At 35.9% G+C, this 20,638-nt stretch overlaps 1 protein-coding gene across 1 annotated transcript in view; it reads left to right on the top strand.

Annotated features, from left to right (window-relative positions):
- CCDC93 (coiled-coil domain containing 93) overlaps window positions 1-20,638 on the top strand; it is a 52,851-nt gene that overhangs the window by 7,724 nt on the left and 24,489 nt on the right. Inside the window, exons 5-11 of the mRNA XM_042784197.1 lie at window positions 2,141-2,239; window positions 3,610-3,666; window positions 8,481-8,581; window positions 12,803-12,842; window positions 14,289-14,381; window positions 14,851-14,901; window positions 15,965-16,051. Of these exons, the coding sequence (XP_042640131.1) occupies window positions 2,141-2,239; window positions 3,610-3,666; window positions 8,481-8,581; window positions 12,803-12,842; window positions 14,289-14,381; window positions 14,851-14,901; window positions 15,965-16,051 (528 nt within the window). The remainder of the gene's footprint in view (window positions 1-2,140; window positions 2,240-3,609; window positions 3,667-8,480; window positions 8,582-12,802; window positions 12,843-14,288; window positions 14,382-14,850; window positions 14,902-15,964; window positions 16,052-20,638) is intronic.

The raw sequence follows: 20,638 nt of genomic DNA, 5'->3' as shown, positions 1-20,638 counted from the left end.
TCTGCTTATGTTCACAGAGAAAAGTATGTACACAATCTTGTGTTGAGATGTGCTTTGTAATTAATAGTCTGTATTTTCATCTCTGTCATCATCTTACCCTCGCTTTCCAGGGATTCATGGTTATAGCACAGAAAACAGTTGCTGGTTCAAACTTGGATCCCAAGATTGATCTGATCTCTTATGTGACCTCCTGCACAGGCTGTCAACAGCCCACAAGATTTATGTTCTCCAACATTATTTAAAATGTACTTCAGTATTTTGTGGCTTTTTGTGTGATCTTATAAATGTCAGAAGTCTTTTTTCTTATGTGGGAGTGTGGTTCTTCTTGAACACTTCAGAGGCTTGAATATATGTCTTTTCACAGTGGAGCTGTAGTTTTTGAAAACAGTAACTGTTCGGTAGTAGGAAAATTTGATAGAAATGCATGTAACATAGCTGGAATGGTTTCTACCAGGGGTACAGCCAAGATTAATGTAATGAGATTGTGTTCCAAGTGGTGTCTTCTGTTAGAGTATAATGAACAAATGATACAAGACAGCTTCGGTGTTGGGTCCTGGCACTGAGAGCCCAAAACATTTTCTGTTCAACTTCTAATTGCTTCAAATTCGAGCAGAGTTCCAGCCCATCTCCTCCCACTCAGACTGATAGGGATGGGTGCTGTGAACAGTTCAAGCTTGTTTTGTAGAAGGATGAGCATACTATAGCCCACAGACTGTATAAAAGCCACCTGGAGCATCCATTTGTTTTAAAGTATGTGCCCAAGGGCTTCCTTGGAGTAGAGAGGGGTGAACCGGTAGGCATGCAGAGTATAATCACATTCCTGCATACGTGCTGTAGATATGGCCTGCCCAGTAAAAGAACAACATTGATAGCTTTTAGCGTACAGTAGAGTTTTGAGGTTTTTGAATGGAGAATAGGATATATGTTGTGCAGACTGGTACAGCTGAGCTCTTAGTCTGGTGAGTTGTGAGGTGTGCTTGCTATTCCGTGGTATAGATGAAAGCAAAAAGCCAGAAAATTAACATTCCTTTCTTTTGTGAACTACTGATGAGTATTCTTCTGTATTATGTATTATTCTGTATTTTGATAACGTTATTAATGTTTAGCAAGTAATAACAATGAATACGATGGGGAATATAACTTCTTTGTGTGGTGAAATGTACTTTATTAAAACATATTTTTAGCTCAAGTAGTATATTTCTTCTGATAGGATGTAGGGTTTATGCAACTCAGATTTTTGAGAGGGCACATTAGGGTTTTTGGGGGTGTGTGGGGGTGTGTATTTTTTTTTTCCTCAAAGATACAAGCTAAAAGAATAATATTTCAAGTGGACCACATCCATTTCTGTCCACAGATGCTCTTAATTTTCCTTTTTGGAATGATTTTATTGAAGACACAAATATTTGGATTGCAGAAATTCATTTGGCAAAATTCCAGTGAGCTTTGCTTATGCTTGTGAAAATTTAGTATGTTCTTGCTTATAAATGAATTTGTCAACTAAGAATTCCTAGTAGTTGAAATTTACAATAGAATTTTCTTTCCAGACTTACTATAAGAAATTAATTAGAAGGGAATAGTGATTTGGTATATGAGAAGTTAGAGAGCAAGTTAAATAAAGGGGAAATAATGCAACAAAGTAACTAATTTTGCAACACACTATTTACAAATAACCTTCAGAAGAGTTTTTTTGGGGGATACCAGGCTCTGCTCCAAGGAGCTTTTAAGGGAAGGCCGTTTGATCTTCTTTGAACAATTGAATCCTGCTGTAGCATGAACTGTATGGCTCATTGAGGTTTGTATGGTTCAATATAGTTCAATAGGATGAAGAATATTTAGTTTTTTATATGTAAAACTTTGATTATAAAAAAAGCCATGTGGTTTCCTAGCTTATGTGTTATCTGATTGCTCTACTGAGCTTTTTAGTACGTAGAAGAGCAAACATGAAGTTTTACGTAATACCTAATACTGAATCATTTTGTTAGGAGTGAGTCCCTGAGTTACCATGTTTACAAATAATTGTTGTTGTTTGTGTGCTTAAAATGTGCTTTTAAGCACATGTATTAAAAATAATTATGCAGTAGTTTGGTGTTTGCTGCTGTTATTCTTCCCCTTTCCACTGGTACAAACTTTCTTTTTTCAGTGGCTGGTGAAACGTGCAATAGAAACAAGGGAAGAAATGGGAGACTATATCCGTTCTTACTCTATATCACAGTTTCAGAAAACTCACAGACTACCAGAGGTAAGATCAAGCCAGTTCTTATTTCTGTTATAATACGTCAAATGCTTAGGTGCAGTACCAGCCTCACAGCTCTGAAATCAGCATAATATACCAGAATTGCCTTTGCTATTATTTTGTTAATCAGTCCTTGAGGAATCCATGTAGAAGCTCAGCTGGGAAAAAAAAAATTAAAATGTTGTGATGACAGAGTTCATAGGTACTGGTTAACTTCTGCTTACTGGTTGCCTTAGTTTAACTGCAATATTTTGTACTTCTCTGTCAGTCTGGCTTGCCAGGTAGCTCACTTTTGGAGTGGATACTCTGTGCACTGTATCCAAGCCAACCATGTGACTGGAGCTACATTGTCCAAAACGTGTTTGGAAATACCGGGCATGCTGTGAAGAATCTGATCTAGCTAAATTAGAACTGATATGCTGTTAGTGCTCTATAACTTGGGTTTTGTTTTAGATTGCTCAAAGTAATTTCTTGTCTCCCTGTATCCAAACCCCAAAATTTGTTCTTGAAAACTTGATTTCTAGAAAACTTCATTAAAAAACTGAAATTGGGGAAAGACCGAGAGGGACAGGTTTGGGTTAAAAAGAAATAGATTTGTCGCTGTAAAATATAATTGCCAGAGGAGTGAGAGGTGTAGTTTTACCTGGAAGTGTAGTGGTAGGAATGATTTTTCACTGTTTGAGTTCATATGCCTTCTCCTTCTGGTAATGGTCACATGCTGCCCCCTTTGAAGTTACATGCTTAGGACAGTGTTGTGATCCTCTCTTCTTCCTGTTCTGCACTGATGATATGAAGTGGTGTAGGAGGAGTGCTGGAATGAGCTTGGATTTGTGTCTATAGTGCAGGGTCGTCAGTTCTGTTTATGCATATCCCAAGGCAATTCCATATTTAAAACCTAGAACCTAAGTTTTGTCTGTGATTCAGTAACAGCGTTAAAGGTAGATGCTCTAGCGTTAGGAAAGGGAGCTGGATTTTATTAGCTTGGGATGGTTTGGATTTTGTTTTGATCTTTTTGATTGTTTTTAATGCTTAGAAACTTCTCTTTTCCACATTAAGCCCATCCCAACTTAATTTCTTCATGGTGTAGTAATGATTGGAGATCCTGGTACTGGGCTGGGATTGCATTTGTGTCCAGTATTGTGTAAGCAGAGAGCAGAAAGACTGCTCATCTCAATACGGTTTTAAAGATCTACCTGCTTATCTGATGAGAGGAGCAAATACTTTTTGGCATTACAGGAAGTAACTAACATTTAACCAAATAATTGGGCAGCTAGGTTAGAAACTATTTGACAGCTCTGCTTGCTAAACTCATTACAATGACCGAGATTTAATCTTCATTCCTGGTATTTTTAATCACATCTGTTAATGTCTTGCAGGATGATGAATTTATGCAAAGAAAAGAGAAGGCTATCAAAACTGTTACTGATATCTCCGTAAGTATGTCAGATTTTTATGATCAAAAAGCAAGTGGTTTTAGTAATGAAATGGTGGTGGTTAATTCTGTATAGTGTAGCCAATCCTGGATTTTCTCGTGAGAAGGTCCCAATTAAGTTACATGTTGAAGTTCATTCTTAGAACAGGTCTCAAATGCCAACATATCAGACTGAAAACCTTTTAGGTGTGCACTGTATGAGTAGATGAACCATACCAACTGCCTACACAGAGCTTGTGGAGTTCCATGCTGTCAAAAGTCACAAGGTAGCTTACAGGTACAGCCGTCAGCAGAAGTAGACTATTTATCTTGAAATTAATCAAAATGATGATGATCTCCTCAATTTAAATGTCTGCATTTCAGAACTTGCCTTTTTTACTACTTGTAATTAGCAATGAAAATACACACCCTACTTCGGAAATGTTTTCTTCAAGTAGCGAATATTGGTTGGGAAAGGTGGTATCACTTGTGCTTTCCCTCCTTAGATGCAGATCTTGTAACTCTTGGATAAACTGTTTATATTTTTTGAAAGCTTGTTCATGAATGCTACCGGGAGTGACACATAAAATAGATAGGCTGTACCACTGTCTCGTTCCTGAATTCAGATGCCTAATAGCCAGCAACTTGTGTTTCTGTCCTTGCTTTCTCTTTGATTTCCCTGTTTGGTTGGGACTGTCAGTTCACCATTTCTGACTCCCAGCAGTTCACTACCTTATCTTTATTTTTATTTTTTTCTTTCCATCTTGATAAATTCACAGGACAGCATTTGAGAAGGGATGAGAAATCTGGATATTCTTTGAATAGGACACTTCCAAGACTCCTCAATAGATGGTAAAAACACACTCTTCTGAGAAAAACAATGCTAGTTCAGGTAGCGCTAGCCAGACACCCTAAACTCTTCACCCATGGATAGAGGTGTTGTGTCAGTATAACAAGCTATATGATAGCCTGCATAACAGACCAGTCAAGTCATCCTACTCTCTTGTCATGTTTTGGAGGTAGTTGGTTTTCCATATTAACGGCCTGAGTGCTACTGAGCCTAATATATGTGGTTGAATTACAGTGTAAGTTTATAGAAAAACATTGCTATACAAGTCTCCGGGTGTTGACCAATGCACATCCCTCCTTAACCTATCTGAGTAATTACTCTTGCTTTGCAAATTTCAATTACAGTCTCTAGCTGTTGTTCCCCATGGTTTGGTTGGGGTTTTTTTGATTATTAGTAGGCTCACAATGAGTCTTTTACTCCAAACAGCAATGCTTGTCTTTCCAGTGAGATCTGTTTTCTGTTTTACAAGTTAGTTCCCCTTTTAAATGGGTATTACTGTTTTGTTTGTGTACCTGTATAACCCTTTAAATTGAGAGGGAATACAAACCTACGTAAGAAGGCAAATTCCAAATGTGCGTTTTATCTATTAGCACTTAAAATTCAATGGGCTTCCCCTTATTTTCAGCTTTCAGAACAATTGTCCTAATTCCTCAAGTGTCTCCATTTTCTACCTGCATTATCTTTAAATAGCACTAAAGATTCTGTATCTAAGTGGCTGATACCAACCTTATCAGTGAAGAGACAGAAACAAAGTAATCACAATGCTGTTACGAGACACCAGTACCTAGAATTTTTAGTGTCACTTAAAAAAATACAGAAGATATTTGATTAACACTGAATAAGGGATGAATTTGAAGGTGGTTTCAAGGCTTAGTTTTTATGTCCTAATAATTTGTTTTTTAAAGTTTATTCTGTTTTCATTAATGCATTTATTTGGGATAACTAGTTTGAAAAGAAGGAATACAATCTGATTTCAATGTGCAGTTACCTAGTAAATGTCAGGTCCAGTCAAGTGGCTTGTTCAAAGTCCCATGGTGCTTGGTTGGTATTCTTTTACTTATCTACCTGCATGTTTTCTGAAATTGTTTTTTAGAGCTTGAATAGAATGGCATGGCAAAGATGAAGCAGGTTCATGTATGCCAGATCAGGTGTTTCTTTGCTTGTGGAAGACAGTGAATTGGTTTTGCTTGCCCAGTATATTAGGCACTGCTACTTTAAAATTTGTAGGTCACGATCCTGGAATCAGATAGGCGTGTATCTGCTTCTGCAGCTGAGGGAATAGTTCCATATTCAGGGTCCAAGAATGAAGCATAATAAAAGGCAAGGTATAGTCCTAAAAGTTTGATAGTATTTTGCACCATTCAGCTAGCCTGTCTAAATATCCCTGCATAGCTCTCCTGCCTTTAGGCGTGTTGGCTGCTCTTCCCAGTTTGGATCTATCTGTGTATTGTCTTCTCCTCTGGATAACAGATCTCTAGTTTTTAGGTGCATCTTCATGGTAGATAAAGTTCTGACATTTGTTCATCATTGCTCAGTATATCATTAGACAAACACCTCTTCCTTAAATGTACGAGCTCTGTCAAGATCATATTGTCAGCAGCTGACACCTGGTCTTAAAGGAAGATTAGTTCATGAGATCTCTTAAGGCATCAAGGCATGATGCAGTCTAGAAAAACACACAGAGTGATTTTTCAGGGGAGAAAGTGCACAAGGTGTCCTATCCATAGGAACTGGAAGAAGGTGAAGGCGGCTACTTTGTGAAGGCTCTTTTGCAGGTCACTTACGAATCATTATGCATTGGAATTGGAAAAGAAATCCACTTTCCTAAAAGAACCAGCAAGTGTGAAAGATTAGTCTGTTGTCTGAATTCATTGTTATAACTCTGGTCTAAGGACCTACCGTTCTCCTCTCAAGGGGACAATACAGTGAGATTTATGGTCACGATCAGGCCTAAAGGTTAGAAAAGGGAATATTAAATATCAGCAATGGTTACTGGAGTAAGAACTACTGCTGCTGAAGGGTGACTGTCTAGTGAATTGAGATTATCTTGCAGTGGTCTTGTTCAGCTACTCAATTATCTGATGCCAAGACTAATGTTTATGGTAAGATGCCTACACTTTATATAGCACAGGTATAATATAGAATGCCTTCATAAAAGCTTTAATTACTTTTATGACTTACATGGCTTCTCTGTAGGTGTAAAAGTACATTTTGTAGGAGATTCCTAGTTGTAAAAAGTTTTTCCATGTGACAGTCAAAAATATAGCAAAATTTAATAGCTGGAAACAAATATAACAGAAACAGAGATTAGAAATGAAGTAAAAATTGCAAAGGGTAACTGTCAAATTCAGGAGAAACTTGCCAAGGAATACTGTCTATTACACTTGTTTGAAATCTCTACTTTGAGATTACATGTCTTTTGAAAAAAGATTAAAAGCTATTTTGGCAGTGTTGTGGTGCAGGAGTTGGTCATTGAAAATAATAGTTTGTGTTGTACAAAAAGTCAGATCAAGCAGAAAAATAATCTTCCTTTTTTTCTTTTAGAATCTTTGCAACTTCTTGCACTGAATCTTTTGTCTCGTGTGAACAGGATTTTCTGAAATTAAATGTATATGTAGAAAGCCCAAGCTTTTTCAAGTTTTGTTTTTATAATATATTTGTTCTAAGCATTCTGAGCATGGCCCTTAAATGATTTAAAATATATGAATGTAAAAGAGACCAAAAGAGGGGGGAGTGATGTTCCTTTTTGATGCTGATTATTTGGTAGTGATAATGAAGTTTTTCTCTGCGGTGATGAGGGCTGGAATTTAATTTTAGAAAAAGAAAAAGAGAAAATGTCACCTAATTGATTGAGGGGGACAATTTTAAACAATATCAGTTGGAGTAAAGAAAATATCTTTGAGATCACAGCTTCCTGGTTGTTTTTTTTCAGTATCCTTGCTAGCAGGATGGCACTAAATTCTAGACTTCAATTAACTTTAAAATCTTTATTCCAGCAACAGAAATATTGAATTGCAGACTCACTGCATTCAAATCTTCCACCAAACAAACAGCAAAAATAATTACAGTCAAATTAAACGTTATCTTGGTTCCAGTTTCTAATTTGGAGAAAACTGAGGATCTCATGATTATTTTTTGTTTGGCTTTTGGTTTTGTTTTGTTTGTGGTTGAGGTAAAATAATTTTTCAGATTTTATTATATAGACTTTTATAGTGGCATAGCTGATCTATATGGAAGGAGGAAGAAAAAAGCTATTTTAATATAGGCCATATTTACAGTGCTATAACAGTTGTGTCTATGTTAATAGTCAGGACAGCAGCTTTGTCCTTTTCTTTCCATTTTTTTTTTTTAAATTGAAAGTAGCTCTGTCAGGACAGATTAGTACTTGTGAATCCTTGCTTTATTTGATGGGCTGTTGTCCAGCTGTAGGATCACATTGGGATAGCATGAGACCAAATTATTTTCGTACCAAACTTCTTAAGATATTTTTGTTCTTTAAATTGTAATAAAATCTGCTTTAATTTTACTATAACCTGTGATCATTAAGTAGATAGTAATTACATTTAATTATCTAAAAAGAGGTTAAAAATATAATTAACTCACAAAGGAGGTAACATTTCTAGACACTGGCATTATCAGCTAAATCATAGTGTGTTTTTTTTAATAGATGTTGACTGTATTATTTTTGAGTCTTCTTTCAAATGTGATGGAGGAGATGATTGAAGAAATCATGTTTGTTGTTAAATACCCTTTTTTTTTTTTTTTTTTTTTTAAACCTGGAAAGACAGGTCCTATAACAAATTGTTTAGAAGTAAATTCAGTAAGATTTTATCATGTAATTCTAAAAAGAAAAAGTGAAGGATGCTTATTTGGGTAAGTATATTGGGCTGGAAAGCAAACAGTGGTATATATCTCTCTAGATAACAATTCATCATTTATTTTAGAAAAGCCTTTTACAAGCTCTGAATTCATTCACTGTCTTGCAGGAAGTTTATAAACCCCAGAGAAAATATAAACGTCAGAAGGGAGCTGAAGAACTGCTAGATGAGGAATCAAAGGTTCATGCTACACTTCTGGAATATGGCAGGTGAAAGGCTTCATTTAATTGTCTGTGGGTTTTGTATTGTGTGTATTTAGAAGCATTCCATATAAAATTTGGATTGTGGACTGTTTTTTCTATTATTTGAGAATCAGACTGTTTCAGATTCACTCCTGTTTGGTTTCATCTTTTGTTTGCTTACCCTGTAAATTCTCTGGGGACTGGACAGTGGGAACCCAAGTTCTGACTTTAGGCTGACAGTGGGGTATGTTTATTTAGCATACTTGTTCTTTACTTCATAAAAATGGCTTAAATTCATGATGCCTTTAGGAAGCGTCTGTCAATCAGTATTGCCTCTTCTCAACCAATCCCCAGAAAGTGGGGAAAGAAGGAGCTGAAGTTGTTATTGCTTCTTTTTTGTAGTTCTAATGTGGTTGCTACATCAGGAGTCTGAATCATGGGTTAGTGCTTTGTCTTATTTTCTGGAAACTTCAATATAGAGACCAAGTTAGCAAGGTTTGCACTTAACCATTACTTTTGGAAGTCCCTCTGGTTTAATGAGAGCTCTCCAAACACAGAAGAATAATGTTACAGAGTTTCTGTTTCTGTTTTCTATTTCCAGTTTCCTTTTCATAGTTCAGTGATGTGGACAGCTTGTCTGCTGTCTGAGCTCTTAATGAGCGCAAGTGTGACATTTGAATTCATTTTTATATTTTCTATGGCTTTTTCTCTCCCAAAGACATAGATGATTTTTTTTTTTTTTTTTTTTGTCTCAGTATTTTGAGTACCTTCCTTTCACGCTTTCTGTGCATTTCTCTCAGTACACCGTTGAAATCAGCAAGTGTCCTGGCTGCAGATTGCTTATAGTCTTCCCCTTTCATTCATGATAGTATTTTGTGAGGGCAGCATGAACAAATTAACATATTTCGTCTTATTTTCCATTAAAGTGGGGTGAAATCTTCTGTGTGTTCCTAATGGAATGAAACTACTGGGAGACATCTGGGTGTTCTGTTACTTAGCAGAGCTGTTCTGAAATTGCATAAACTTTATATAGAAATGGTTAACTGTAGAACTTTTCCCTTCCTTCCACTACCAATGGAGTTCACTGCAGTTATCTGAAGTATAGCAAGCTGATTTAAAAGCTTAAGATAACTGGCTGCTCTAGTAGGCTTAATCTGTTCAAAACAGAGAGCTACAGGGAAATACAGTGCCTTTTCTATATATGTTAAGACATATATATATGTTAAAGAGCTAATTTTATTAACACAGTATTCACAAACTCTGTGGGATATAGCCTTAAATGAGTCTTACTGTTTTCCTACTGCTAGTAAGGAGTTAGGCTTCACGTACCTCATCCATTTTAGAGTCCAGATTCCTCCCTCCACAATGAAAATTGAATTTGAAAGTTGGTGGTGGTGTTAGGGATTATTCTACCTGGCATGTGGATTTCTTCCCTGGCTCTTCAGTGGAAGACATGCATGCTGAAATCTTTAGGTTTAGATTAGCTAGATCAGTGTTCACAATGGGAATCCAAAAGAGCTGGTATGAAAAAACAAAGTTGTGGTATACTCCTATTCTGTCAGTTTATAGTTTCTAGTACTGTTTCAGTGTCATTACTACATATTAGTGTCAATAGATATAGCCTTTTTGTTTATTAGGAAGTAAAATAGTTCACGTAGTTTAAGGGAATTTTTGTGTATGATTTTTCTAGAGTAGTTTTAGGTTTTTAGGAAAAAAAAAAAAAGGCAAAACTTGAAATTGCTATGCAGCTTGAAAGTTGAAATAAATAGATGTTTTCTATAGATCCTCACAAATTGTTTTAGCTTTAGGTACTGTGGAACAGCTGAGACCTAAATAAAGGTCATTTCTGCTGGAAAAACAGATAAATCTTTAATATAAAAAAACCTATGAAAAGGGATGATGGAGAAGATTTAAGTACAACGAAGGGAAATAAGAACAGAAAAGTAGGAAGGATTGAAGATACAAGGGAACTGCTTTTCTGTTGTATAGTGTGCATCCATACATAGATATGAGGAGTGGTTTGGGATTAATAAGAAAGACGACCCAGAATTTGTGAGCTTTTGGAAAGAAAATACCTCTTCAAGACAGTATTTGTTGTGGTATGTCAGAGCCTTAGCAGAAGAACAAAGGAAGAAGAGGTATTCAGTGTTTGAAGGGCATTTATCTAAATTGGTAATAGGAAGGAAGGACAGTACTTACTAAAAGACAGATACAGTTTGATATGAAGAGCTTAACATGAATTGGATGAAAGTGAGACAAAAACAGGAGTTGCAAGATTTGAATATGTTCTGGTAATGATTTCTTAATGAATTCTCAAATTCTTGATCAGAAAACTATTTTTGATACAGTGCAAAAATAAAGAACAGCTGAGGAAATGACGGTAGTGAGACACACAAATATCTGCTTTGTGTGTTTTGGTAGAGAAATAAACAGTAAAGGAAGGTGATAGTATGTCTGCTGTGAATTTAGTAATAAAATAACAAGAATACAAGGACTCTGAGATACATACAGAAATCTGTGGAGGTCATTGGGGATTACTGTCTACTCTTCAACACTGTTAGGGGAACTAGAACACTGCTGAAAAATCAAATAGTAAATTTTTGATAGATTTAGGAATAGAGTTGAATGTTTTTAGAATTGAAATAGTTAAAGTGAACCTTTCATTCTTATCTTTGCATGTAGATGACAGTTGTAGAAAATCGTGAGTAGACGTTTTTTTTTTCCTCCTAAATGTCCCTTAGCTATCATAAAAATGGCTCCTTTCAGAGCACACTCATCATAAAAGTTAATTTTCTCAGTCCAGCAAATAGTAGAGGGTCTTGCAGTATCGTGATGCCAAATGCAGCATTATTCAGATACAGCCAGTGATAGTGCCATTTTCTAAATTGTGTTTAGATCCTGTGGCCTCCAGCTTAGAGGTTATCACAAATGAGCTTGAATGTGGTAGGCCAGAGTCTGGCTTGAGAGCGGAGTGATGCCAGTGAGCATCGTTCTACACAGTTGCGTAGCCTGTTTTAGCTAAGGGCTTTCATTGCCACATATTTGCATGTTATCAGTCAGTTTTCAGCAAAGGACAAAGTCAGTTCCTGTAACAGATGTGAACTGTTAAGCATGGGAGGCATCTGGATTTCTCTGTTGATCTAACTGATTGTTAAGTGTTTGTTATTGCTGTTCTGGTACAGTTCATTACTCAGATGCAATTATCTATGTGAAAACAAAATTGTGCTCATACAAAAAGCGAGAATAGATGTATGATAATGGAAATACTACTTAGAAATGCTTCTGTACTAATACAACTTTATGCATATTCAGTGGAAGGGTAGTGTTCTGCCATGTTCTTTGTACTGCTAAGCTTTAAAATGGAGAGAGAACATAATGTTCGGGAACTCCTGAAGACTTGGAGTTATGCTGCAGTAGAATATGGCTGAATTTACCCATTAAGTATGAGTGTTGAATAAATGGGGAACTGGTGACAATTGATACTGCTGCTGAGGATCACTTTTAGCCATAAAAGACTTACAAAACAGTACTACTTCAGCAATAGTTAAGGAATTAAACAGTTGTATCTGTAAGTTAGTCAGTCGTGAACATCACTTGGTTTCATATCTGTGTTCATGCTGGGTTTAGTGTTTCATAATACTGAAGATTGCTTGATTGTACCAAAAATTTCTGTTTTGTTTTGGTTTTGTTTTTTTTTTTTTTTTTAAAGATAGTATTTCCAAAATAATGACATAGCTCAAATGTCAATTTTTCTTCTCCCTCAAAAAATAGATGTAAAGAAGGTTATTTGAGTATTTAGAGCTCTGAATGCCATGCTTCAAAAAGAAATTGCAGATTCATCAAAGCACACAAGCATGAATGCTTTTTGGGGAGTAGAGATTGCACCGACAATTCCCTGAGGCCTTTCCAGAAGTCAGTAGTACATAGCTAATAGCTCAGGATTAACTTCCAAACGGAAAGAGAGCATTGCTTTTTCCTTTGATGAGCTTTACATGACAGTATTTTATGAACAGTCTAGATTTGCAAATCATAATGGGAGAAGTAGATGGAGCTGAAATTACTCTGTAAATATGCTGCAGTACCTGTTTATCTGAAGCATTCCAAAACTAACCTGAACCTGGCTGTTGGTTTTGTTAAGCAATTCACTTTTTAGTGCACTTGTTATGTTGAAAACTGACAGAAACTTAATGTATTTGTGAAACTTGTAAACAACAATGTATTTCTTTTGTGTTACTATTGTTCTTTTAGGAGATATGGATTTAGCAGACAAGCAGGAAAAACAGAACAGGTAAAAAAATACACCAATTTTAAATGCTCCAATTGTGGGAAGAATTGCATTGTTTTTGTTGAAATGTTGGTTACTGCATAAACTTAAAAGAATACAACAGGATAAACAGACACAACTTCTAGTATTACAATCTCTTACAAATGGCTAACTGGAACTAAAAATCTGTGAGCCATGAAAGATGCAATTGATTACTGTCTCCTTTTCCTGAAGGGTTTCCTTCATCTGTATTCAAAGATCACATTTTGCAAATGTTTTTCACTTAGAATAAAGGGGGGGTTGGGTGTTTTGTTTTGTTTTGTTTTTTAATGTGAGGTAATGACATATTCTGTCTGCTTAATGAGTATCTTTTAACTAAGTGTTCCATGATGTGATCATTAAACAGTTTTTCCTTTTCTTTTGAAAGAACCGTTCAGCTTGGTAAGAAGTTTTGTAGGCATTTATTACATAGCAAGTAATTTAATGTGCTAGAGAAACATGACACCATGCCATAAATAAATCATAGTGCCTCTTGAAAAGTAAGATCCTTGCTGTGCTTTTGATGATTATGGAATCATAAAATGTCCTTGTCAGAGTATTTGCAGTTTTATTATTTCAGTTATTACTTTGGCTACAGGTTTTTATTACAGACAGAGATAATGAAGAATGCACTAAGCATGTCATGGTCTCAGCAATACCCTGAGTATATTAAGGTTGCTCTTCTTCATTATCTCAATATTCCACACACAAATTTAGCGTTTAAATTTTATAAATGGAGATGTTTCCCAGTCTAGGTATACCTCTTTTTCCGTCAAAGTAACTGCCAGATTGCAGTCATGTTTATAGAGTTCATTTTTCATGAGTTCATTTTCATTTAAAAAATATTACTGACTTTGGAATATTGTATATTAGACAGTCATTGTGTTTGCTGTGTGAATTGAGTCTCCAGTAATACCAAACTGGAAGATTGGTCAGGTTAGTTGTGCAATAGTGTGATGTAGAAATTGAGCCTGTCTGTCACCAGTTCTCACTACTTTAGTGGTACCAGTTCTTCTGACTGAACTGGGTGATTTTACACTTTTTTTCTGTTGTATGTTTGTTATACCAATATTAAGTTAAAAAATTACTTAATTAAAAAATGTTCAGCTTTCTCCTATATAGCGGGCATCATATTCTGGTGTAGCTAGTTGTCTTGTGAGGTTGGTAGTTCTCAGAAGGCTGTGGCATAAGGGATCTTTGCCCCACATGTGTCCATAGCAAGCCAGACACTCTGTCTTGGAACAGCTGAAATACTTACAAAATCAATGAGGATTACAGTTCAGCTGGCATGAGTTGAAGTGTGAGGAAGTTCCAGTAGCTGAAATATATTCATAAAACCAGAACAGCTATATTCCAATCTTCTCCTTGCTGTCTTAATACTTTAGAATACTAGAACTAGATGTAATATTTTCTTCATTCTTCTTTTAAAAGGCTGAAGATAAAAAAATTGCAGTACCTCCAGGGCTTGCAGCAGCAGGAAAAGCTGAACCTTGTGATGAAGATGACCTTCAGGCTGCCGAAGAGGTGTGCCACATACATAGTAGGCATAGATGTTACTAACCTGGGGAGAGGGCAGCAGTTGTCGCTCCTCTCTGCAAGAAGGAAAATTTCCATGAGTAGCTGAAGTGAGAGTTTCTTCCCACAGGAGAATATGGAACCTGAAATTAATGCACAAAATTAAATGTTTGTTGACATTTAATACCAAAAAATTCAACTTTTTTTTTTTAATCCAAGCATTTTTAGGAGGTCGGTTTTTAGTCAACAGTGGGAGCTGGATATTCTGAGTGAACCTATGGTGTTATAAGAAATTTTCCTTAACTTTGGTAACTAGCTGCCTCTTCTTTAACTTTCATAGACCTACTGTCTCATTACATGCATTAAAACACACGTGTTATATGATACTAAGTGTATAATGTGTCCCTGTCACTAGGCAGAACTAAGTTAAATAACGAAAGATAAATTGTTATGTGTAATTCCTGCTATTTTGCCCTAGCTTCGCATTAAAACTCTGATGACTGGAATGGCTGCAATGGCAACAGAAGAGGTAAGCTGCATTTAAAACTCATATGGCTTTGTTTAGATTATGCTTGATTATGGCAATTATTCCTAAAGTCAGGTTGATGGTGAGTTTGAACTGTTGGAATGACAGTGTATAAATTTTCATGAAAGTGCAAGAAAAGATAGTTGGATTAGAAAGACAGTAATTTTTATGAGGCTGATGACTTAATCATTTGCCTTGAAATGATAAAAGCAATATAAATAAGTTCCTCTTTCAAATGGTTTCTACAATGAAAATTTCAGGGGAAAGACATCACAGTGCAGCTACCCAAGATGCAGTATGACCTTACTTTATTCATCTTGTGAAGATATCCAGAGGAGTAATCATTTTACTGGGAAGAGCAGAGGAAAATTGTATGGGTTTCAAGATGTTTTTCAGAGTGCTGATAAATATTTATAAACAACACCATTAGTCAAAGACACTGGAAATACTGGATATGTATCTTGTTTTCTTAATTAGTTGTAGTTAGTGATATAATGGAACTTTTAGGCTGTTGTAATTTTGAAAATTCTTACATTTTGATTTCTGGGTGAGAAGACTGGGAAGAAATTCAGTTGTTAAACATTGTTTCTGTTTATGCTGAAGTCACAGAAGAGAAGGTAGTAATTAGTCTAGTCTCAAAGTTGATTGACATGTTTTCTACTGAAATCCACTGTAGAATTCAGTTCTACTTGAAGATTGTTTTTGTACATGCATCCAATTTGAAAGGTGCATTCTTTCACACATCTGCATCACTACAGTTTGGCTCTAAATGTGGTCTAATAGTGAGTTTCATTACTGCACATGCAAAATTCAGTATACAGAATACTATTAGATGTAAGATTTTGAAAACCTGAACTCAAATTTGCTGAGAGGTTGTAAGTGAGAAATTTCCATCAGCGAAGTTTTTTTGGGGGTGTAATGTTTCTTGGTGTTTTTTTATGGTTAGAGATTTTTACACAGTGTAAAGGTTTTATACATTTCTGTTAAAGTTATATCTTGGAGAAATTGCCATGTAAAAAGCACACGCAGTTCCAAAACTCCAGTTGTTTTCTTGACACAAATGCAGGGCAAATTGACAGCAAGCACAGTTGGCCAGATTGTTGGACTCCAGTCAGATGAGATCAAGCAAATAGTGTCAGAATACGCTGAAAAGGTAAGTGTGTTACCTGATTGTGTTTTACCAAGTTATGTTTGATAGCTTGTTAATTTAGGCCTTTAGCTTCCAACTTCATTGCCGTGATTCTCTTGAAAGAAGCACTGTCTCTCATATGCTGTGGACAGCAGCACAGTCAGGATTCAGGGAAGTATTTTAATGAGATTTAAACATGCACAAGCTTTTGGTGTGATAGCAGATATTCCTGAACTGCATTCATGAGTAGTTCAGGTTTAAGCACCTGTTTAAATGTTTTCATGAATAAAGAAGGGCCTGAGTTGATAGACTCTTAATGCATTTTAAAATATTCAGTGTAAAGCACAGAAATACAGTTCTGTGGGCCTGCTCAGAGGAGAATCTAGGCCTTCTTCACTCAGACTTTCAGGCACTGGGATCTTACTTGCACAGAGTTCCAATTCTCAGTCGTGCCCTGGATCGCTGGTTCTAAATCTAGTATCATCAAAACCAAACCTTTATTGTTATTAGAAGTCATGGCAATTAAATGTGCATATTATCTCCATGTATTGTGTTCAACTGTGATTGTTTTTACAGTGATGTGAAAAGAAAATCTGGTTCTTCAAGCAATTAATAAATACAATGCATCACTGCCAGATATGAGTTATAGGTCGCTCTTATTTGTCCAATGGTCTTCTCATATTTCTTCCTTTTTGTTGACACATATGAGGTATGGAGCTTTCCCATTTGGGAGATAAATCCTATAACTCAACAGAGTCTATAGTAAATTCTTGGCCTTTCTTTATTATAAAGGATTGCAAGAACAGAGGTCTAAGGGTCATATTTCAATGTTACATTTCTTCTGTTCTGAGAGAAGGCAGCAGGACCTTGACTATTACAGTAGAACAATGATTAATACTCTGGAAAGTAAGAACTGATTCAAGTCAAACAAAAAAATATATCGCTTTTCCAATCTATTGTGTGTGACCAAAGAAAAATTTCTGTGTGTGCATGCATGCACCAGGAAAAGAGAATTAAGGATGTTATCAAACAGTTTACTGAAGCATCAGCAGTGTTTGGATATAGTTCTAATAGTTTTAACCCCTTGTAACTGTACCTTAGCCTGAAGAACAAAGTAGTGCTTATTTGTCTACCAGAGCCTTAATAGAATCCACAGGCCCAGTGAAGAAAGCTGGCAAACAAAATTCTAGATCTGATGTTGCCATGTTCTGGGACCTTTCTTACAAGATGGCATTTTTGTAGAAGATCAATGCACAGAATTTTCTGCATTTGCCTCTCGTTTCTGCTGCTGTGTTAGCTTGCTGGCTAAACTAGAAGAAAGATTCTAGTGTGGTTCCTCACTTCCTAAAAATTCTGGCAGAAGATTATTAATGTGGCTTTTATCAGTTTTTTTTTTTTTGTCTTAAGGCCGCTTATTCAAAGTAGCTTGGATTTTACTGTGTTAGAAGCATTCTTCCTCTGAGAATTTACAAAATATAGTCATATATAACAAGTGGCTTTGCTGTGAGTAGAATAGGAGGAAAAACTTGTTCCCTGTTAAAATGAGAGAATGACTAAAACTAGAGAAATGCTGTCTCAGAACTACCCCCCTCCAAAATGCCTGAAGGAGAATCCTCTTCAGCAGTTTTAAATGCTCTTTGCAAGTTGCATCTATCTTGAGAGGTTAACTCAATATTTTTGGACTTTAGAATCCTGTATCAGAGATTACTATGCAGCCTACATAGTTGAAGTAGTATACAATAAGCATTTCAACCATTTTGTATGGTTAGGGGTTGTCATTCAAGGAAGATACTAAATTGGGTGGTTTTATATTTTTTGGTTTGAGGAAACCCTCAAAGATAAAGTGAGATGCAGTGATTTTTATGTTTGGCTTCCTGAGCTTCAGGAAAGTGTCAAGGAAAAATGATGCTAAATTACATTGAAATGACTGCTAAAGATCTGTCTGGAACTTGACTGATGAAAACAGACTTGAACTGTTAGAAGGCCGAAGACTGTTGTTTGTTTATTTGTTTTTTTTCCCAGTGGGTTTCAGACAATAGACTTCAAATTGAGGCAACTATGATGGAGTTAGTCACAGATCTAAACCTCCGAAGTCTGTTTGCTAATAGGATATGGTTGAACATGAAGAGATAAGCAAAATGATATACTGCTATAAGCGTTGTATTTTTGTACAGAAACCTTTTTTTTTAAGAATGTGAAGTTCTGTAATGTTTGAATTCTCTTTAATTGTTGATAAGTTTATAGCACTAATGTCTGTGAGATAATTTAATTGCAAAGAATAACATTAATTGCATGTATTTCCTTCACTCCCATTTAAAAATGTTTACATGCAAACAGTGAGAGGGAGGCTCTTGAAGTCTAAAATTAGCAGTTTATTTCAGCTATCAGTCTTTGAACTGCCATAGATTAGTGACCCTCATGCATAATTAATATGGCATTTTAATGTAACGATTTCTGTCATAGAAAATGAGGCTACTAACACTTCTTGTTTATTTGAATTGGCTAAGTCTTTTTGGGGCAGTTGAGCAGTTGCAGGGAACAAGGAAAAAGGCAGTAAGTCTGTGTCTGTCAGTGGTGGGGATAATGTGTGTTAACAGAAAAGCTGGAGGATGTGTCCATGTATCCCTTCTTGTCATGTGTAAGTGAAGTTCTTATTTTGAGATAAAGTAGCAAATTGATAACCTTAAATAGTCAGAGGCACTAGTGCTCAGATAATACTTGCTTAAATTATGTTCAAAAGGCAACTGCTGTTTCAGTCTAGTAGGAGACCAGGTAACAATAGTGTCAAAAGCAAAGTTGCTTCTATAATTTGTGCCTTCTCTTATGCTGAAAGATGCATTTTTCTCCACAAACTGGAACCCACATCCTCAGTAACTTTAAAGCTGTAGTGTTTCTGCAGAGCAGACCCCTAGACTGCTTTGACTGCCCAGGGTTTAACCCTAGCTTTTTCATTTGCAGGCCAGAAGGATTTTTCTGCAGCAACCTCTGTGATCATTATTTCCGATTTTCAGAAAGCAAACTTTAACAGTCCACTTCTCAAGACATAACCTTTTCTTTATGCCAGATCTGTACTGCATGTTTTTTTACTATTTTTGCAAGATAAGTCTCAAACTGGTTTAGCTCCTGTTCCTTTCTCTCAGATTTCTAGTTTTCTTGATTTGCATGTTTTGCATATTAGGGTGATTGTATGGTGAGAAAGATGGGGTCTTAGAATTCATGACGTGATGAGGGAATGTGATTTGGCTAAATAATTAGAGGAATAATGAAATCTGAGTGTGTATTTGAATAGTTTAGTGTTACAGATACTGCTTAGGGGCAGTTTTCCTTTGCTAACAAATGGAAAGAACATACATGAATTGTTGGGTTAATATGTCAGAACTGGTCTTTTCTTGCTGTGGATAAAAAATTATAACAAATCCTTAAGCCTGTCTTCAATATGAATAATGTAGAAAATGGAGAAGAGGAAGACAGGTTTTGCCTCTTATTTTCATTTAAAATTAAGATGTTAATGAAGACCTTACCCATCTGCCTCGACTGGATACCAGGAGCAAATATGAGTGAGGAGTATTTCATGCTTCCTGTAACGTTTTTGCTGATTATACGTTGTAGTGGTTGTCAACATTTGGTAATTATTCAAAAAGCACTTAGTATTGAAGTCTTTGACAGACTCTGCAAATTAGCACCTGAAGTACTTGAAAATTAACTGTTTTTCTAACAAAATATTGGTGGATGAACTAGAAAAAGAAGTATGAGTGCATGAAGCAAATTACCAAAAGAGATGGATGTAAATAATCAAGTGAGGACTTTCCAAAGATACAAATAAAGGCAAATAATCACTTAGACATCTAGCTATCACTAATTTTTAATCATTCTTTTGTCTACTGCAAATATATAACTTCTATTATAAATGTTATTCCTGGTAAAGAATGTTTCTGGCAGCTTTTCTTTCACAATTCAGAGAGAACAGGAGACTGGATCCAGATTGCTGTCTCCATTACGTATTTGAGACAGTTTCTTGGCAATGCATGCTGGATGGAGTAGTTTTCAAAGACTGGTGTCCATAGCACACACGCACACACAAAAAAACCTTAGAGTGGTAAATGTAGCTACCACACTGAGGTAGATGTCCTTGTCATTCAGCATAAAAATGTGTCCAAGCCAGTATTTCAGAATCTAAATACACGATTGTTCAAGGCTCTTGAAAGTTCTGGATCTACTTTTTAGAGTATGGAATATGTCTGATGCAACAAGTTCAGTAAATACCACTGTTTAAGGTTGGTTTGTTTTTGTTTTTTTTTATCATGTTTGTATTTTTTTTCCGTTTAAGAACTCTACCAGGTTTAACTGTAATGCTGATGCAAAAAAATATTTCTTCTAGCAACTGTAGTATTTTCCACCCATCCCAGGGCACTTGACTTTATTTTAAGCTTACTTTGCCTGTTACCTTTGGGATATAACTCACTTGTTCAGCTGCTTTTTTATCTTGATGCAAGATAAATTGGTAAGTTATTCTTTGTATGGGATAGTGGGACACAGTTCTTGATAGGGAATATCACATGTGTGTCCCACTTTTTCATTTTCTGAGCTACTGAAGAAGTAAAAAGTAATGGC

The sequence above is a fragment of the Tyto alba genome, unplaced genomic scaffold (genome assembly GCF_018691265.1).
Source record: "Tyto alba isolate M040663 unplaced genomic scaffold, T.alba_DEE_v4.0 Super-Scaffold_7, whole genome shotgun sequence".
In the NCBI taxonomy this organism is placed as follows: domain Eukaryota; kingdom Metazoa; phylum Chordata; class Aves; order Strigiformes; family Tytonidae; genus Tyto; species Tyto alba.
Note: the sequence above shows the minus strand (reverse complement) of the source record. Positions and strands in the feature narration are given on the sequence as shown.